The 17979-nt window shown below is 55.9% G+C and overlaps 5 protein-coding genes across 5 annotated transcripts; 2 read left to right on the forward strand and 3 right to left on the reverse strand.

The window, feature by feature from the left end:
• The first annotated feature begins 264 nt into the window (after positions 1-264).
• On the forward strand, positions 265-4961 carry IE81DRAFT_310750 (hypothetical protein). The gene is made up of 6 exons (XM_025512422.1): positions 265-933; positions 1044-1124; positions 1209-1321; positions 1415-1565; positions 1652-1995; positions 2057-4961. Exons 1-6 carry the CDS (start codon positions 658-660, stop codon positions 4500-4502), a joined length of 3411 nt encoding a protein of 1136 aa, XP_025371646.1. The 5' UTR covers positions 265-657; the 3' UTR covers positions 4503-4961.
• IE81DRAFT_310753 (P-loop containing nucleoside triphosphate hydrolase protein) lies at positions 4903-7883 on the reverse strand. The gene is made up of 3 exons (XM_025512423.1): positions 7445-7883; positions 6014-7326; positions 4903-5873 (listed from the first exon to the last, which is right to left on the reverse strand). The coding sequence occupies exons 1-3, from the start codon at positions 7804-7806 to the stop codon at positions 5245-5247; spliced, it is 2304 nt and encodes a 767-aa protein (XP_025371647.1). The 5' UTR covers positions 7807-7883; the 3' UTR covers positions 4903-5244.
• Positions 7884-8819: 936 nt separating this feature from the next.
• IE81DRAFT_21715 (CBF-domain-containing protein) lies at positions 8820-12940 on the forward strand. Its single transcript, XM_025511010.1, has 4 exons — positions 8820-8830; positions 8907-10708; positions 10814-11243; positions 11361-12940. The coding sequence occupies exons 2-4, from the start codon at positions 8937-8939 to the stop codon at positions 12747-12749; spliced, it is 3591 nt and encodes a 1196-aa protein (XP_025371648.1). The 5' UTR covers positions 8820-8830; positions 8907-8936; the 3' UTR covers positions 12750-12940.
• A 591-nt stretch (positions 12941-13531) lies between these two features.
• IE81DRAFT_21630 (hypothetical protein) lies at positions 13532-15624 on the reverse strand. Its single transcript, XM_025511006.1, has 3 exons — positions 15344-15624; positions 14224-15094; positions 13532-14107 (listed from the first exon to the last, which is right to left on the reverse strand). Exons 1-3 carry the CDS (start codon positions 15358-15360, stop codon positions 13622-13624), a joined length of 1374 nt encoding a protein of 457 aa, XP_025371649.1. The 5' UTR covers positions 15361-15624; the 3' UTR covers positions 13532-13621.
• Positions 15625-16405: 781 nt separating this feature from the next.
• On the reverse strand, positions 16406-16986 carry IE81DRAFT_21726 (hypothetical protein). The gene has a single exon (XM_025511011.1). It carries the CDS (start codon positions 16812-16814, stop codon positions 16449-16451), a length of 366 nt encoding a protein of 121 aa, XP_025371650.1. The 5' UTR covers positions 16815-16986; the 3' UTR covers positions 16406-16448.
• Between the last annotated feature and the right edge of the window lie 993 nt (positions 16987-17979).

Consider the following 17979-nt stretch of genomic DNA (forward strand, 5'->3'; position numbering starts at 1 on the left):
CAGCCAGCGTGCGCGCGCACGCGATGTGCGCTGCTGCTGCTGCACGCGTCAGCCAGCAGCATTGTCGCCTCTCTATTCAGCGCGGCCGCGCCTTTGACTGTCGCGAGAGGGCGGGCGCGCGTCGCCAAAAGTCATGCACGCACGCGGCGTGGCGATCAAAGCACGCGAAAGGTGGATTCGGTTGTGACGATGAAATCACGACTCGTGACTGGGCTGATGATTTCCGCCGCGATGGCGTACATGCAAGGTCTTTTCAGAGGTCCATGTCGTTCAGAGGGCCGAGCGTCTCCCCTCAATCTGCTTCTACACCTCACACACATCGCTTGTCTTCCCACTCATCATCTTGCAGGCTCGGCATCATCAGGACCAGATGCCGATTGAACCAGCTACACGAGTTTCAACCACGCGCTTCCACTCTCCCCCATCACTGGCTTCGATCGATTGTCATCGCTGCCACGTGCGCCTTGAGGAGCGTGACAGCGCGTAGCATACACCACCAAGTCATCTACACCACACAAAAGGGCAGCAAGGGTCTGCGAGTCAGCACCGCGTGAACTTTTCGAGCTGCTGCACCTTGGTCCGGTACCTCTTCTGTTCGCCGCCCATTTCGTCTGTGCGTCTCAGTGTCATCACTGTCCGTAGTCTGGGCACACTTGGATGCGCCTTGCCACCATGCCACCACGCCATCACCACAGTGGAGGGGCAACAATAGGCAATGCAGGTGGTGGTGGTTCTCCATTTCCACCTTTGGGTCTAGCAGCAGCGGGCGCCATACCTAGTGGCACACACACTCCCGCCAACAATCCGTCTACGTCTGGAGACTCGGAGGGAAATGCGTCTTCTAGAACAGGTCTGCCGCCCTCTACTGGGAAAGTGGACACTGCTGCTGCCCAGAGCTGCAGAGTGCAAGACGCGTATTGGAGCGAAGATGAGGTCAGTGTGTGCGGTACATGTGCATTCTGGAGAGAGCGGCGAGAGAGGTGCGTCTCATTGAACAGAATCTGCTGGCTGACCTTTGTCGCTTCACTGTCGTCCTTTTGCAGGAGGACATGGACTGCCCGCTGTGCTTGGAAGAGATTGATCTGTCAGACGCCAACTTCAGGCCTTGTCCTTGCGGCTACCAGGTACGCGCTTTCCGCCCACTGGGTGCAATCGTGGCACTTTGGCATCGGTCTACCTGCTAAAGCCTCCCCTCTAATCTCACTCAGATTTGTCGCTTCTGTTGGCACCACATCAAGCAGAATCTGAACGGAAGATGTCCGGCTTGCCGGCGCAAGTACAGCGATCAAGCCGTGGAGTTCACGCCAATGACCCCAGAGGAGTGAGTGTAGCATACATGCGCTACCTGATTCGGCTGTGCGCGTCGCATGAGAGAGAGAGAGGTATCGGCTGACACCGATCGCTCGCCTGTCAGGATCAAGCGCTTGACCCTTTCCAAACGGCAAAAGGAAAGGGAAAAGAGAGAGCTGGAGCAGATGAATCGAAGACACTTATCCAACGTGAGGGTGGTCGTCAGAACTTTGGTCTATGTGACAGGCTTGAGCCCGCGGTTGGCTCGCGAGGAGGTGAGTTCGTTTTCTTTGCAGCAGTGTCTGCATCGTCACAGACTCGCTGACTTTCCACATCGCCGCCGCCCGCCCCACGTGGATAGCTCATACCGACGCTGCGCTCCAACGAGTACTTCGGCCAGTATGGGCGTATATCCAAGATTTTGATCTCGAAGCGCACAACAGCATCAAAGTTGGTCATGGGCACCTCGGAGTCAGCACTAGGTGTGTACATCACTTACCATCGCAAAGAAGACGCCGCGAGGGCGATTGTGGCGATCGATGGGAGCAAAGGTTCCGACGGGCGCACGCTAAGGGCCAGTTTTGGAACGACCAAGTACTGCACCACGTACTTGCGCAACTTGCCTTGCACCGTGCCCACTTGCACTTACTTGCATGAGCCGGGTGAAGAAACGGACACATTCACAAAAGAAGATCTTAGCACTTTGTGAGTAGATCCGTCGGGCGGCGCTCAGGCCTCGACTGACCAGGGGCTTCACTCACTGCAGGCGCCACGCGACCAAGGACGCTGAATTCAAGCTCAAGCCTAGCGCGGCTGCGATTCAAGCCGCCACTCAGTCTACGCGTCGAACAGACCCATTCTCGAGTTCGGGTGCGCCGGGCTCAGATAGCTCAGCGGCAGCCTTTGGCACTACGCCAGAAGGCTCTGCACTTCCCAAGACTGCCAGCTGGGCTAGTGCAAAGGCTCCAGGTACGCCTATTGCGCCTACACCTGCTTTGCCCGTCTCGGGCGTCATTCGCGACTCTGAGCTGCCATCTCTTGCCGCAGCTACGGCCGCGAGGGAGGCACAAAGAAAGGCCAGCTCTCACACCAAGCAGAGCGCCAAGCAACAAGCAGCGCCAAGTCTCGATGGCTCAGCTCCCGCATCTCCGGCTCCAGTCAACGCGGCTCTCGCTGCGCCCACTACTCCCGCGTCCACGTCAAAGAGCCGAGCTGCGCAGCGGGCTGCTACCGCAGTGGCTGCCAATGAGCCGTCAGCTGAGCCAGAGCCAACCGAGCTGGCGGAACCTTCAGAAGGCGCATTGAAGGACCCTAGCACCGATATGGCGCCTCAAGCTGAGCCGCTACCAGCGCAGCCAGACGACTTGACTTCTAGGAGAGCGTCAGACTCGAGTTCGGGCAAGGCTGCTCAAGCAGGTGGAGGAACCTCCAGACCACCCGGACTTGCTCCGCCGGGCTTGATCAAGGTCTCAGCAACAGCAAGTGCGGAGGCGCCGCCAGGGCTCGGACCTCCTCGAGTAGCAACACCAGCAACTAACGGAGAAGTGGCAAGCCCGCCTTACCAGCCCAGCCTGTCTGCTCAAGCTCTTCTGGACGATATGCGGGTGCGGCGCGATGCTGGCCCGCGAGTGAGCCCATTTCCCTCCTTTGAGGACACACTGCGCAGCTTTGAGAGTGGCGGAGACTTCTCTTTTAACCTCAGCGGCGACGTCCAAAATTCAGAGAAGAGTGGTGCCGGAAACGCTGGGATGGGAGCCTCAGCTGCGGGCTCCTTTCTCTTTGGAGGCCCGCACGGCATCGCGCCATTCGGTACGGTGCCGTCTGGTCTGACCACCGGCAGCGTCACTTTCAACGGCTCAGCAGACCAAGCAGGCGTCTACAACGGCTCTTTTGATCCCTTTGCAGAAGATGCTGGCAAGACCATTATCGCTCTGAAAGGTCACGGTGACGATTTGGCACACGATCCAGCCGCGGGGCCCTTTGCAGCGATAGATCAAATGAGAAGGACGCTGTCCGAAGAGCGAGCCGGAGACAACGGCAGCAACGATGACGATGGTGCGGCCGACGCTGACACGAAGCAAGCTAGTCGGTTTGGATTCGCCAAGCGCAAAGAGTCGGATGTCGGGGCTGCAGGAACAAGCTCGCCATTTCTTCGACCGCGCTCGCAATTGTTCTCAAGCGCGGTGCCGCAGACCCAATCACAATCTGCTTATGCAGGTCCACCAGGCCTGGGCAGTGGTGGCACGGCATCCTTTGAGTCGCATGGTGACCCTTTGGCTATGAATATGCGAGATAACGCGACAAATGTCCTCGGCAGCGTGTTGTCAGATCGACGAGGGCCGATGGGTCTGCAAGGCAAGGCGCAAGACGTCTTTTCATCGCCACGTCTAGACCATCAAGCACGCTCTGGCAGCTCGGCCCAGTCTCAGCAGTACAATGCTGCTCAACAGTATGGTCAAAGCCATGCGTTACCTCTGAATGGATTTGGGTCACAGAACAGGCACGACTCTGACTTTGGCTCCTCCGCGCGCGAATCTCCTTTGTTGATGCACCAGCAACAGCATCGGACGACGGGCCCTCCGCCCGGTTTTGGAGTGCCTAACAATGCAGATCAGCAACACTATGCGCACTCTCTTCAGCAACAGCAGCATTCGCAAGCTCAGGGCCGTAGCAATCACGGAGGGTCGGTTGCAGGCGTGGGCTACGATTTCTTGGCGCAACTGCAGCGTGGCAGCGGACCCAACAATGTCGGTTCGGGCAATGGCAGCAACAGCAGGGGCCAAGCTTTCGCTTCGCCATATGCTGATTCCATGTCTGCTCAACAGCAGCAACAGAGGCACGGCAATGGCGGACCGACCAACGCCGCTACGTCGCCGGGAGCTAGTGGCAACGCTTCGGAACCGCTCTTGGCGCAGATCATGGCCGCAGCAGCAGCTCGGCCTCGATCGAATGCTGGTGGTGCTTATGGCGCGCAAAATGCGGGAACGCCAGGAGCTAGTGGCAATGAGGGCATGCCTTTTTTCGACCCTGCCATTATGAGCATGGCGAGATCTCAACAGGCGCAAGCTCAGATGCATCATCACCACCAGCACCCGCAGCACCCGCAGCAGCAACAACAGGGCCAAAATAACAATGCCTATGCTGGAGCCTTTTCGCCTTTCGATTCTGTGCCTCAACAGAACGCGTTCGGCAACTTCCAACAAAGGCACTGAGGCTCACGCTTGCTTCTACTGAGCCCGAATTCGAATCGACGCGACCTGCTGCGGTTCGTGTTCCGAGGCTCGCTTCTCGACTTGGGCCACTACTCCTTCGCTACCGCGCCGCTGGTTTCCTTCCTCACCTCTCTCGATGTCTCACGAGATTTCGCAACATCAAAGCGTACACCGGGCCGGTGCCTCCGCCCGTGCGCTCCCTAACATCATCATCATCATCATCATCAGCAGCAGCACCTATACACAGCAGACGGGGCAGGCGCAGCAGCACATTCATAATTGCACGTCCAACGCGCTCAGTCAATTTCATTCAGACCGACGCTTGGAGACCGCTCCCTTTCACGCGCGGCGTACGGATGTTCTTCTCCCAGCGCCATCCCCTTTTGAAAGTCGTATTTGTCGTTTCCTGTCCGTTCCGCGCGATACGCTTCTTTGAATAAATGAAATGAGAATATTTCCTGTGTGAGAGATATTCGCACGCGGCTCGATCGGATTCTTGTGCGCGCGCGTTTGTGCGTGTGTGTGCTTGGCTCGTGGTATTACGATCGAGCGTTCCTCGCGTGATTCTGATTTGCGGCATTCGGCAAGCTTACAGTGTCGTGTGGCTAAATTCACGAGGGGACACGACCGGGGCAAGAGTGGACCTGGGACGTGCAAAATGTCTGCAATAGCATGGTATGGCATTGTCAGAGTAGAAAATTGGTGCCAAGGGGGGGCGAATAGCAGCCCAATGTCAAAGTTGCTAAGCGAATCCTTGACCGCTCCTCTGTTTATTCCTCTTATTAGCCTTGAAGTGTTTTTTGCCAGCACCATTGCCCGACGCAAAGCTGGTAGTGCTCATCAACTCCATTTCCCTCTGCAACTGCTCCTGCGTCACTGGCGTGCCATCATCATTGATGCTTTTGCCCCTCAGCGCAGCCGAAGCATTTCCGCTTCTTCCTTTCGTCGTGTAGTGCCCCGCCGCACCAGATCCGGATGGGCCATGGTTCGAGAACATGCTGCTTTTGAAAAAGGAAGAATCTAGCGCGGAAGATTTGGATCCTTGTTGTTGTTTGCGCGCCGCCAAGGAGATCGCATCATTCTTTGCTCGTGCAGCTCTTGATGTCTCCTTTCCATCCGCACCAGCGCCCGCGCCAGTGGGTTGCTCTTGATGCTCTTCCGCTTCAGCCAACGAAAGGGCCGGCGCATACCTTTTCACACGAAGCGCAGCTCTACAAGCTTCTCGCTGCGTAGAGTTGAACACATCTCCATCCACACCTGGTGGTGCGTGCGCGTACAGCAATCGAGCATTGACGTAATCCTTGAAGATGTAACGTGCTGCGCGTGATTCGTCCGGATTGCCTTGACCCTGACGTACGAAACCTCTGGCGACTGCGTGGCGCGGTGGATCGTTTGAAAGGTTCGGTCAGGTCGGGGAGGATGAGTAACATGTAAAGCTAACAGCCTAGCTTTCGCCTCTTTCCTCTCTCTTTTCCCTTCGTCCCTTTCCCGCTTGTCCACTTCCGACTCACCAGCATAAGAAGTCAGCAACTCCAACCCGGTAGGTTGACCCGAACCTCCTTCTTCCCGAAGCTGCATCTCGATCCTAATACTATAAGTGCCCTGCAAGATATCCTTCGGTATCCTCCTCGCGATCAATTCAGCGGGAGCCGTGTATTCTCTCATCTGATCGATGGGTAGCACTCCATCACAAACCAAATCCGCCGGCGTCGTAGCAAATTGCGGAAAGACCAAACCGGGACAGTCGCAAAGCACCGTATTGTCGCTCAGATTGATCGTTTGGAAATGTTTGGTGTGTCCAGGAGTGGAGGAGACGGAGACTTTCTTCTCTCCTAGCAAGGCATTGATCGTGCTGGATTTGCCCACGTTCGGGTAACCTACCAGTCCTACCACCAATTTGCTAGGCGCCCCTTGCTCGGCCGTTGCAAAGTCGTCAAGAGGAGGTGCGCTCAGCCTGAAGAGCTCTTCGAGCTCCAGCACATTGAGAACGCGCGTGGGATCGCTATGATCATGCGCGTCGTCAGACAAAGTGGAGTCAACATCTTGTGCGGCTTGATCAAGGGCGGAAGCTGCCGCTGCTGCCGCTGCTGCCGTCTCGCGGACTTGAGCACCTAGACGAGCCTGTTGAGTATCCGCCCTCGCATTCACTCGCGCCTCCAAATGCTTTGCAGCGGAGTGTCCCTTCGCTGCTGTTGCCTGCTGCGCATCCTCATCTTCTTGCTGCTGGTCCTCCGCATCCTCCTCTTGCTCCTCTTCATCCACATCCAGACCTCCCTCTCGCAGAGCAGCCTCTTGCGCTTCCTCCTTCAACAACCTCTCGTGTTCCTCTTGCATTTCCCTCTCCAACCGTTCTTGCTGAACAGCAGCCGCATTAGCCGCGCTGAAAAAGGCGTACCTGATGCCGTTCTCTTCGAAGTATTTGGCCCAAATGCGTCTTTGGGATTGATCGAGCAGGTCGGCCTTGTTGATGAGCAGGAGGTTCCTTCTCGGACCTTTTTTGCGCTCTTTCAAACCCTCATCCTCCCCCTTCTCCTCGTCGTCAGCGGGCGAGGAACCAACTCTAGCAGGAATGTCCTCCACATACTTTTCCAAATCTTCGCACCTAAACCTCAGCGGGTTTCTAGCATCCACGATCTGAACGACCAAGTGACTGCGCTCCACAACTCTCCACAATTGTCTCCACACTTCCAGATTGCGCTCGAATGGCGTCAGTACGAATCCGCCCGAATCTGTCAGTTGAGCTAGAGATCTTCTCCAATCTAAAAAAGCTTCGGCTTCTAAGCGTTGCAGCTGAGATGGCGTCGTCTTGCTGTCCCATCGAGGTCTGCGTGTATGCGTGGGTGACGAGGCATGGGGAGGGGAGGCGAAGAAGGAGCGAGCAAGTCAGATTGGAAGCGATTCATGGTCCCCCATCCGCGACACGACGACGAGACGTGACTGACCTTCTAGGCACTCTAAGCGCTTCCTTGTTCCTCCTCTGCCTCTCCAACGATTCCCTTTCCTCTCTTCCATCCAACAAGAAGGGATTCCAACCTCTAGCATTGACTCCTCCCCCTCTCATCCCATCAGCAGCAGGCGCACTGACCACCGTCACATTTCTCCTCTCTGCAGTGAAATCGCTCTCGGCTAGTTGAGCCGTGGCGATGAACTCTTCCAAATCGCCTTGATGCGTGACGCTCTGCAATCCTCGATTGAAATCGGTCGTGTGAAAGGCGGATGCGTTGCGTTGAGAAGATTCTTTGGCTCGTCGATTGGCTATGGCGTGCCCCAAACCCGCATTCTTCTTCGAGGTGGGTAGTGGCATGATGGAGCGCGGTTGGATGGCGCGATGACGGGATGTGGTGGTGGTGTTGGTGTTGGTGGTGGTGGTAATGGTGAGTGTGGATGGCAAGCCATTCAGGCACACGTGTGCTGCTCTATCGAGCGAGCGAGCTTGCTTGTTCTGCCTGCATGCCTGCTTGCTGCCACGGCCGCATTCATGAAATTTCAGATTCAAATTCAGCAGCATTTGATTCGTGACAATCACGTGAATTCTGATTCAAGTGAATCGTACTCAGACTCAAGACTGTCCAAATTTGTGGCGAGGGCTGCCTCGGCCGCTCTCTATCGGCCGAAAGAGGCGCGCGCAGGCGGCAGGCATTCAAAATTTTGGGCAATCACGAATGGAGGCGTGCGTGCGTGCCCGGTGATGGGTCTTGGGTGTGAATTTGATTTTGAATGATTTACAGTAGATGGATGCGCATATGCACAGCAACACATCCTTTGGCCGCACCGCTCACCGCTCACCGCTCATCGCTCGATGCTCAAGACTGACTGACTGCCTTCACTCTGACGCTGATCAGCCTCTTCCCTCAGATGTGCACTTGCGAATCATAGCATACACGCCCGCTCCTGAAGCAAAGAGTTGCAGCTGCCAAACGCGCTCATCGACCAAAGCGTCATGGTGCGAGATTTTAGACCAAAGGACAAGTCCAAAAGACGATCTTCCCATTCAGGCACAGGCACAGGCACAGGCACAGGCACAAGCACAAGCACAGCTCCAAAGTCGAGCATCCATCTCAAAGCAAAGCGCTCCAACAATGCTCCTCCGTCTCGACGACAGCCAGCACCTCACAGCGAGAGAGAGAGCGAGAGCGATTCGGAGGTGGATGAAGAGAGCTTATTGAGAGAAATCGAACAGATGGGAGGTGATGCTGAAGATCTGAAATTGATTTCTACCGGGCCAAATTCCAAGTCCAGCTTCGGCAAAGTTAGAGATGGGCGAGGAGGTGCGGGGAAGGAGCAGGAGCAGGAGGAGGTGGTGGATGTGATCGATGTGAGTCTTTAATGTGGGTGCAGGCGCCGCCTCAAGGGGCGAGACTGACTGTGGAATGCTGCTCTGATTTGATCCTCACCTCATCTCAGCCTACGCTGGACGCGGATGTGAGATCTTTCATGAAATCGCTCAATTTGCAAAGTGCGAGTGCGAGTGCGAGTGCGGCTGCGAGTGCACCTGCCAGCACTGCAGCATCGCGGGTAGCGTCGGATGACAAGGCGGCAAAGAAGCATGCCAAGGCACAGAAGAGGGCCGAGGAAGAAGCGCAAGCCAATCAAAGAGTCAAGCTCAAGCTCGATGTCGAAAGCACTGCGGTCAAGTCGACGAGCGAGCAGGTCAAAGCGGATCCTGTCGTGGTCAAGCAGGACTGGAAGGCGGAGCGGGAGGCGAAAAAGTTGCAAGAGAAGCGGGACAAGGCTGCAGCCGCTGCTGTTCGAGCGCAATCAAAGTCGGACAAAGCAGCAGAGGCCAAACAATCGCTCCTCGCATCCTCATCCACGCAGCTCAACGGTATCGCACCCAGAAACGATTCGCGCCTGGTCTTTGCTCCTCAACCTCACTGGGCCGAAGCTTCTATGCCACAACTGCCACCTGCCACGATTCAGCTCGACATCGACGATTCACGCATCCTTTCTCTACAGAGCAGGGCCAAACAATTGTTGGATGGTGATAATAGCACGTACAGGCATCTGCTCAACGGCGGTCATATTCCAGCTGGAGGTTTGGGATCCATCTCCAATTCCGATGCCAAGTTCATCTCTTCCTTGTTGGGCGGAGGAGGAGGAGGAGGATCGGGCAGCGCATCGTCTGGCGGAACGCTGTCCGATCGTATTGCAGCTCTGACCTTGTTGATACAAAGCAGTCCGCTGCACAATGTGCACTCCATGGAGGCGCTGTTGGGCATGGCTGGGAAAAAGAATAGGGAAGAGAGCAGAAGAGCGACCAGGGCATTGGCGGATTGGTTCGCTTCGCCTACCGGTCTTTGCACTCGAAAATTGCGCTACTTTCGAGATCAACCGGGTCTCGCTGCTATTTTGAGCGACGGCGGCGCGAACATCGCTCGAACAGCTCAGGATCAGCACCTGATTCACTACGCCTTCGAAGACAAGCTGAAAAAGATTTACTTCGATTTCTTGCAATTGCTCCAAACTCAATCTCACGATACCTTGCCATTCGTTCGCAAACAAGCCGTGACACAAATCTACGTGTTGTTGAGGGACAAGGCGGAGCAAGAACAAAACTTGTTGAGGCTTTTGAGCAACAAGTTGGGAGATGGAGATAGGAGCGTGGCTAGTCAGTCCAGCAAGCATTTGCAGGAACTCTTGACGGTGCATCCTAATATGAAAGCCATTGTGGTTAGGGAAGTCATCGACATCATACTCAAACCTGCTCCCAAGACCATCGTCTCTGCCGAAGACAAGTCGAGAGGAAGAGGAGACGCGACACAGATTGATGGGACTGCGTCTGCTGCTGCTGCTGCCGCCTTCAATGTGCATGCTAGGTATTACGGAATCTTGACGCTCAACCAGACGCTGCTTACGCAGCAGGACGAAGAGGTGGCTAGCACGCTTGTCAATCTCTACTTTGAGCTCTTTGAGAGCTTGTTGCACTACGGCGCTGCGGTGGAGCAAAGCAAAGCGGATGAAGAGCAGCAAGGCGAGGAGGAAAAGAGCGGCAGCAGCAAGGACCAAAGGAAGGTGAAGAAGCAGAGGTGGAGAGATGAAGGGGGAAGAGGTAAGGGTAGACGAGGAAAGGGCAAAAAGGGAGGAGGGCAAGGGAAGAATGATACGATGCAGTTCAAGACTGTCAAGGATGCGGATGTCAAGATGGTCACTGCTGTGCTCACCGGCGTCAGGCGAGCTCTGCCTTTCTCCACATTAGGAGCAGAAGCGTGAGTAGCGCGCATTCTGCTGCGCGGGTCCTCTGAGATGTGGGTTGCAAACAGCTCCCTTGCTCAACGAATCTGCTTTCTCCCCACTAATCTTACTCGCCGCAGCTTCGATAAGCACATGTCGACCTTGTTCCGCATCACTCATTCGGGCACCTTCAACGTCTCCATCCAAGCTCTTCAGCTCATCTATCAATTGTCCATCGGTTCTTCCTCCTCTTCTCCGATCCAAACGCAGTCCGGGTCGAGCAAGCAAGACCGAGGGGTAGGGCAGGGCGCCCCCGCCCCGAACTCCGACTCCGCTTTCCCGTCGATGTCCAACATCGCGGATCGGTATTATACGGTGCTATACAGCTCCATGTTGGATGCGAGACTGTCGAGGACGAACAAGCAGGCAATGTATCTCAATTTGGTCTTCAAAAGCCTCAAGGCGGACGAGGATGATAAGAGGTGCAAAGCGATGGTCAAGAGGTTGTTGCAAGTCACCTTGTCCGCCGAAGCTCCTTGGATATGCGGAACTTTGTTCTTGCTCGCAGAGGTGAGTTGGCTTGCATGATCCCGCCTCGTCTCCCTTGTGCTCCTTTTTTGTCTTGCCTCTTGGATGCCGTCGAATCCTGACTTGATGCACGCACTGCCGCCCCCATCTCTACTGCAGCTCTTGACTGCTAGACCCGGCTTGAGAGCTCTGCTCACGGAGCCTGAAGACGATGAGGAAGAGCACTTTGTGGATGTGCCGGATGAAGATGAAGAGGCTCTCACCGTCTCTCAGTCTGGCCAAAAGGACACACTCACGACGACGACAACGACGACAAAGTCGCAAAGGAACTTGTACGACCCTTCCAAGCCTCATCCTCAATTTGCGGGCGCAGAGTCTACGTGCCTCTGGGAAATCGTACCGCTGCTTCATCATCATCATCCTTCCGTCTCCTTCAACGCGCACCGATTCCTCTCTTTCGAAGGTATGCTCAAGACGACGGGCGATCTTACGCTCAACACCCTCTCTCACTTTCTGGACCGTTTCGTCTATCGCAACCCGAAGAAAGCGCTATCATCGAGCAAAGGACCTAGCGCCATGCAGCCTGCTGCTGCTGCTGTGGGCACTGGAGGTAGCGGCACGCAAGCTAGCGTGGTGCGCATCAGGGGAAAGGGAATGGAGAGGGATCAGGTGCTGAATGAGGAGAGCTTTTGGAAGGGAACGAGGGAAGAAGAGATCGATCCGGATCAATTGTTCTTCCATCGATTTTTCAATCTGAAAGAGGAGAGGCAAGGGATTGTGAACAAAGGGAAGAAGAAAAGGGCGCAGGAGGAGGAGGAGGAGGAGGAGGAAGAGGAGGGGGAGGGAGCAGATGGGTCGGAGGATGGGCTTGTTTTGGAAGGTGAAGAGTCGGATGAGGATGTGGAGGAGGAAGGAGATGCGCAGCGGGCGGACGGAGTGATGGATTCCTCGGACGAGGATGATAGTCAATCGGAAGGGGAAAAGGAGATTTGGGAAGCCATGAAGCGCACCATGCCTCGCGAAGAAGGAGATGAGGATCTGATGCAGGATTCGCAAGATGATGATGAGGATCTGGATCAGTATGATTACGTGGATAGCGGCGAGGAGGAGGAGGGAGAGGAGGAGAAAGGATGGGTTGCTGGGAAGGAGGATGAGGACGACGATGAGGATGAAGACTTGTCGGGCTTGGAAGAGGATGAGGAGAATGTGACTTTGGGCGGCGAATCGGACGACGATGCGTTGCTCTTTGAAGAGGATGAAGATGATCTGCTACCTTTTCACAACTTTGACTCGGAGCAATCCATCAAGAATGGAAGGAAGAGGTCCGCAGATGATGCATCTCCGAATGAAGAAGAAGATGGAGAAGGAGAAGAGGCAGCAGCAGCAGCGGGGCAAGAGAAGGGCAGGAAGAGCAAATCTCAACTTCAAAGAGCGGAGAGGAAGCGAAGAAAAGCGCAGCACGCTGCTATGGGCGATTTCGCCAGTGCGGAGGATTATGCTCATCTGCTCGGAGATGATCAGGACGAGGATGAGGATCAGGGTCTCTAAGAAAACGGCCCCAGAGGCAAAGCCCCCTCTGTTCAAGTGTGACTAAAGTTGGAGAACTTTTTCATCTTTCGACTAAGCTCCCCCCCTCCTCCTCGTATCCTGCTTGTCTGCGAAGCTCTACCTTTCCCCCACCCCCTTCTGTACATGATCCACAGCGCGACTACGCTGATTCATCGTCCCCTCCGATCCCTTGACCTGTTCGCCGACCATCTTTTTGCGCAAAGAAAAAAAATAATAAGCCCTCCACCCCCCCCACACCACCGAACATTGCGCCCAAAAAAGGATCTTGAGCGAAAACTTGCATACTGTTGCGCGCCCCCTCTCCTTTTTCTTCCTTGGTGCGTTGAACACTTCACACGTGTGCGTCCGTCGTGCCTGCTCGATGATACCTCTCGGCTCGGGCCCACAGGATCAAAAGGCGAGAAAGAGAGCAAAAAGTCAAGAATTCTTGGGGTTCATTTCGGACCCCGCATCTTTCGTCCCCGTTTGCGTCCAAGATTTGGAACGGGCGGGGGGGCAGGTTTGCACCCAAAAAAAAGAAAAAGAAAAAGAAAGCGCACGTGTGCTGCTTGCTGGCAGAGCAGATGGAGCAGAAGGTCGCACGCGGGGAAGAAGAAAAATCGTGCGATTGCCCCGGTATTGCGCTTCAGAGGGGGGGGGGGGGGACCGGAGGATTTGTACGACGTAAAGTAGAGCGAAGCCGAGGAAGAGTCAAGGACAAGCGAAAGCGGGATGCGCGGGGCGGAAGGGAGAGGAAAGGGAAAGCGGCGAAATTGCAGATGTACGGCGTAGGGTGCGCGATGGGAAATGTGGTAAGGTTACCGGTACAGTAGATGGAGGATTGCATAAAGGGTGAAAGCGGAACGCGGCGTTCAAGGAATGTTGAAGAGACTCTTGAGCCAATCGATGAGTCTGGCCAACAAGCTACCTCTCCAAGCCTTCTTTCTGCAATACACGCTTCTCCTGAGCATACCTGTAGGTAGTCGAATCGATTTCAACCTGAGCGCGTTGATCCGCTGCCCCTCCACATCCGTGTCCTTTTCGTTCTTGCTCTGCTGCTGCTGCTGCTGCTGAGATGGCGGCGAGGTTTTGGGAGATCTAGCAGGCACAGTATCCGTCGCCGTTCTGAAATCTGGCGGATTTTCTTTAAAGCTTCGAGCAAAGACGTGAGAAGGGATGCAACGGGCCAAGGAACGCAGTTCGGGATTGGTGAGCGTGGCAGATACGATCCAAGCTCGGGTGAGCGGCGCGACGGAGGAAGCTGGATCCGGATCTGAAAAAGGATCGTCCAATTCCGTCGTTGCGGTGACCATACCGTTGCTGCGCAGGTGTGGACCCACCTCACTCCATCCGAGCGTCTAGAGAGTCCGTGAATTAGCATTGTACGCTTGCGCGTCAGTATTCGACCCCGCAAAAGGCGGAAAGCCGAAAGCGAAAAAAAGCGCGACGGCCACCGCCCGCTCTCACAACTCACGCCTTTGAGCGCTGCTACGGCCGCGTCTGTGAAAGCATCTCCACCAGCCTCCATGAGCACCGCATCGTCCAACTCCCACTCCAAGCAGACCTTGCCCGCGCCTGCATGCTGATCCACCAGCGCCTGCAATCTCAGCACGGTGGCAATGGCGGCGAACCAAGGGTGGGTGCCCACATTGTTCCTCTTGGCATGCGTCTGCACGAATCCTCTCCATCTCTTCAATCTCTCTTTTGAATCCATCTTTTCATCGGCGTGCGTAGAGGTGAGCAGATCGGAGAGGCGTTGACGACGGGCGAACGCTACGTTGGCGTGATACTCTTGTCTAGCTTTGGATTGCGCTCGCGTGTACGCTGCTCGATGAGACAAGGGGATGCCGCGTAGCTTTTCCTCTACTCGTTCGCCCGCCGCTGCGTCTCCTCGAAGCGATGCAGAGACGTTGATGGAGAAGGATGCCAAGTCGGATGCGAGCGGAGCTGAAGAGCCCGAGCCCGAGGCTGAGGCTGAGGCTGAGGCAGAGGAGCCGTGTCTAAGCGTAGGTGCGGGTGATCGAACCCGCGGCGATGTGGAAGCGAGTGGAATCGACACTGTGCGCGGGCTTCCTAGGTTTCGAGCAGCGGTGGAAGGGGATCGAGGAAGAGGGAGCGGCGCATGCAGCGGGGTATGGACATCCACTTTTGCGCCGCCCACCACCACGCCACCACTGCCGCTGCTCCCACCGACGGAAGATCGCTTCTCAGTCGTGGCGGATTGAAGCGATGCGGCGCTGCGTGCGCTGCGTGCTCGAGAGGCTGCCGCGCTCGAGCTATCGATGACGGAGCTGGCGACAGAGTAGGATTCGTCGTTGCCTCGAGCGGATGCTGCATCTGCCTGACTGGATTCGGACATGATGGCAAAAGTGCGAGGGGAGGAAATGCGGGAATGCTGATGAGCGCAAAGGGATGCCGCGTGATGCAAGAGGCGGTAGTTCGACGAGGCTATTCGATGGAGTGATGAGGAAGGAGGAGGGGGAACCTCGCTCGATTGCTGGACCTATTTGTGCTCTGTTGGGCAATCAAGGTGGGCGACCTGCCGTGTAACCAATCGCGAGGGATGCAAAAGCAACGCACAAACCTTGACGCACTTTCCTATTCCCAGCATGAGCTTGCTTGCTTGCTTGCATGGACGCGTATATGCGCGCACACTGCGGGAAAGCGCAATGTGAATGTGCACCAGCTATATATCTGGCTGAACGGCGAGACGTGGCTGCTGCGTACGTGATGGAGATCGAGATGGCAAGGACGAGCGCAGAGCGCACGCGGGGCCATGCAATTAAAGTCCGATTCGCGCGCGCGTGTGCTGTGCTGTGTATATCGAGTTGGGCTGGGCTGAGCCGAGACAATTGAGAAGTCACGCGTGTTGGTCTGAAACTTGCTCTTGTCGTCAGTCACAGTCCCGTGCGTGCTGCGCTGCGCTGCGCTGCGCCGGCAGTCCCGAATCAAGTGAAAGATCCGTCGCGGGCCGGGCGTGGAGGGTGTTGCTGCGCGCGAACTGTGGACAGCAGCTAGCACGACACAAACCTATCGATGCAGCAGTCGTGAGTGTGAGTGCGATGTGGGTGTAGCGCTACTTGTGTGTGTGTGTGTGTGTGTGTGTGTGTGTGTGTGTGTGTGTGTATAGGGTGCAAGGTTCATCTCCCTGCCGCAGCAAAGAGTACCGTATGCTCACAGTCGAAATGTGATGGAGGATGATGGCAATGGTTCAAGGAGAGATCGAGGAACAGCGACCGACGCGGTGAGGCGAGGGAGGGCAAGATAAAGGCAATCAAGGCAATTAAGGCGAGCGCTCTTGATTTCTCATCATCCTCAGCAGCAGCAGCAGCAGCGGCAGACAGCTTTTTGACCCGCGACGCGACGGGGCTTGGCCAAGTTTAAATTAGCCTCTGGGCACGCAGCGCAGCGCAGCATACATGCATATGCACCGCGCCGTATGACTCAAGATGCATATACGCGCAGTCACGCATACGCATGCGAGTGAGTGGCTTTGATGAGGCACCGTCATATTATTCATGCATGCTGGTGCACCGATACGCCGATAGCCTTCTGGGAGCACGTACGGAGCACCGCAGCATTGCGTCTTCTGTGCGTATCATCAAACTCATCCTTCTTAATTGCTCGCTTTGCTCGCTCATCGCATCCATGCACAACAATCACGAATCACGGAACTCGATCTCTCCTCCTGCTGCTGCATCATATATATGCTCCGTGCTGCTGCCATCCATCAGCTGCTCCACCTGCGCACATGCGTGCGTGCATGCGTGCATTTGTGGCTGGCTGCATTTCCCCTCTTCGTTCCTGCTGCCTATAGCTCTCCTCGCTTTGTCCCTGCATGCTGACCTCAGATGCCATACCCATACACACATCTCCGTGCAATTCCACGTCCAAGCATTCATCACTTCGCAATAATGGGCCATGCAGACTGCGAGTGCGAATGCGAAGCCCCATCATCCCCCCCCCCCCCCCCCCCCCCCCCCCCCCCCCCCCCCCCCCCCCCCTCCCCCCCCCCCACCCCCCTTTGCATCGTGCCAAGCCCTCACGCACACTTGCCTCGCTCATCTCTACCCTTCAAGCGGCGAGTTGGCATGATGAGCAGCTATATAGCTAGCTAGCTGCAAGGCGTGAGAATTTCGAGATTTCCGATCGGCGCGGCGCGGGATGAAACAGGGCAATGAAAGAGGGGCAATCTAGAGTCTTTCTTTCGCGTTTGCGTGTTTTCCAAGTCTTGATCGAGTTTCCCGCCACGGCTGGACTGCCATGGGAGCCTGTTGTTTGCCCAGCATATATGGTCTGTGCGTGCGTCTCCTCTCTGTATCTCGCCCGCTTCGCTCGCTCGCACAAGTCACACTCTGACTCGCATGCAGACTCGTGACTGGGATGCTGGTGCTCGAGCCATTGTATGCGATGCTTGACTGCTCTCTGATGTCGCTCATTGTCCAGCGAGATTGGAAGATAGCAGCAGCAGCAGCAGCAGCAGCAGGGAACACTTTGCTCAGCAAAAATCTTGAATGACATTCAGGTTCTGCGCAATCGCCGCGCGACCGCTGCGTGTGGAGGCAGAGGCGCAGGCGCAGGCGACGAGTGCACACACGCACGCACACACGCGCATGGGAATCTCGGTCGGTCTCATTCAAGTTTCGCCGGCTCATCGCGCGCATCGCGCGCATTGCCCTGCGGCCGTCACGTCTTGGCGCCCGCTTAATTGGCGTCTCTCCTCTGCATGCAGCGATTCGCCCGCCCCACCCGCTTAATCTAACCCTTTGGGCTCGCCTCACATGGTTCGCGCACTCGATGAATGTCTCTCCGCCTTTGCGCGAAGCGAATAGCAAGGGGCACAGCAGCGAGAAGAGAGGGGGGCAGAGAGAGAGAGAGCCGCGGGTAAGGCACTTGCTTGCGGGCTATATATCGAGTCACCGCATGTCGGCGCTTGCTTCGAAGCATCAGCACAGTGACACATCATAGCTTGCAATGAAGAGGCATCCACCCCAAAGCGTGAGTGCAGCTAGCTAGCTAGCTAGCTATAGCTGAAGCTAGAGACGACATGCAAGCCATGGCAGTCAATCGTAGAAATCAAATTCATTCATCGCTTTCACGCACATTGTGATTTTATGCTCGAGGGGGGGGGGAGCCCTTCCTTCCCATTGCCAAGAAATGGCGCAAAAGGCGATTTTCGACTTGACTTTTGGGAGAAGGAAAGTCAAGTGTGAAAGCGGGCGCGGGGGGG

Source organism: Ceraceosorus guamensis (genome assembly GCF_003144195.1).
Source record: "Ceraceosorus guamensis strain MCA 4658 unplaced genomic scaffold IE81scaffold_11, whole genome shotgun sequence".
Lineage (NCBI taxonomy): Eukaryota > Fungi > Basidiomycota > Exobasidiomycetes > Ceraceosorales > Ceraceosoraceae > Ceraceosorus > Ceraceosorus guamensis.

What these genes read in the sequence shown, in the direction of transcription:
- IE81DRAFT_310750 (XM_025512422.1), top strand. Translation starts at nt 658, where the DNA reads ATGCGCCTTGCCACCATGCCACCACGCCATCACCACAGTGGAGGGGCA. An exon ending in CTTGTCCTTGCGGCTACCAG is followed by an intron (nt 1,125 to 1,208) that starts GTACGCGCTTTC and finishes AATCTCACTCAG; the next exon opens with ATTTGTCGCTTCTGTTGGCA. An exon ending in ACGCCAATGACCCCAGAGGA is followed by an intron (nt 1,322 to 1,414) that starts GTGAGTGTAGCA and finishes CTCGCCTGTCAG; the next exon opens with GATCAAGCGCTTGACCCTTT.
- IE81DRAFT_310753 (XM_025512423.1), bottom strand. Translation starts at nt 7,806, where the DNA reads ATGCCACTACCCACCTCGAAGAAGAATGCGGGTTTGGGGCACGCCATA. An exon ending in GCGCTTAGAGTGCCTAGAAG is followed by an intron (nt 7,327 to 7,444) that starts GTCAGTCACGTC and finishes GCATACACGCAG; the next exon opens with ACCTCGATGGGACAGCAAGA. An exon ending in GTTGCTGACTTCTTATGCTG is followed by an intron (nt 5,874 to 6,013) that starts GTGAGTCGGAAG and finishes CGCGCCACGCAG; the next exon opens with TCGCCAGAGGTTTCGTACGT.
- IE81DRAFT_21715 (XM_025511010.1), top strand. Translation starts at nt 8,937, where the DNA reads ATGAAATCGCTCAATTTGCAAAGTGCGAGTGCGAGTGCGAGTGCGGCT. An exon ending in TCCACATTAGGAGCAGAAGC is followed by an intron (nt 10,709 to 10,813) that starts GTGAGTAGCGCG and finishes TACTCGCCGCAG; the next exon opens with CTTCGATAAGCACATGTCGA. An exon ending in CTTTGTTCTTGCTCGCAGAG is followed by an intron (nt 11,244 to 11,360) that starts GTGAGTTGGCTT and finishes TCTCTACTGCAG; the next exon opens with CTCTTGACTGCTAGACCCGG.
- IE81DRAFT_21630 (XM_025511006.1), bottom strand. An exon ending in CCGTAGCAGCGCTCAAAGGC is followed by an intron (nt 14,108 to 14,223) that starts GTGAGTTGTGAG and finishes CGGACTCTCTAG; the next exon opens with ACGCTCGGATGGAGTGAGGT.
- IE81DRAFT_21726 (XM_025511011.1), bottom strand. Translation starts at nt 16,814, where the DNA reads ATGAGCGAGGCAAGTGTGCGTGAGGGCTTGGCACGATGCAAAGGGGGG.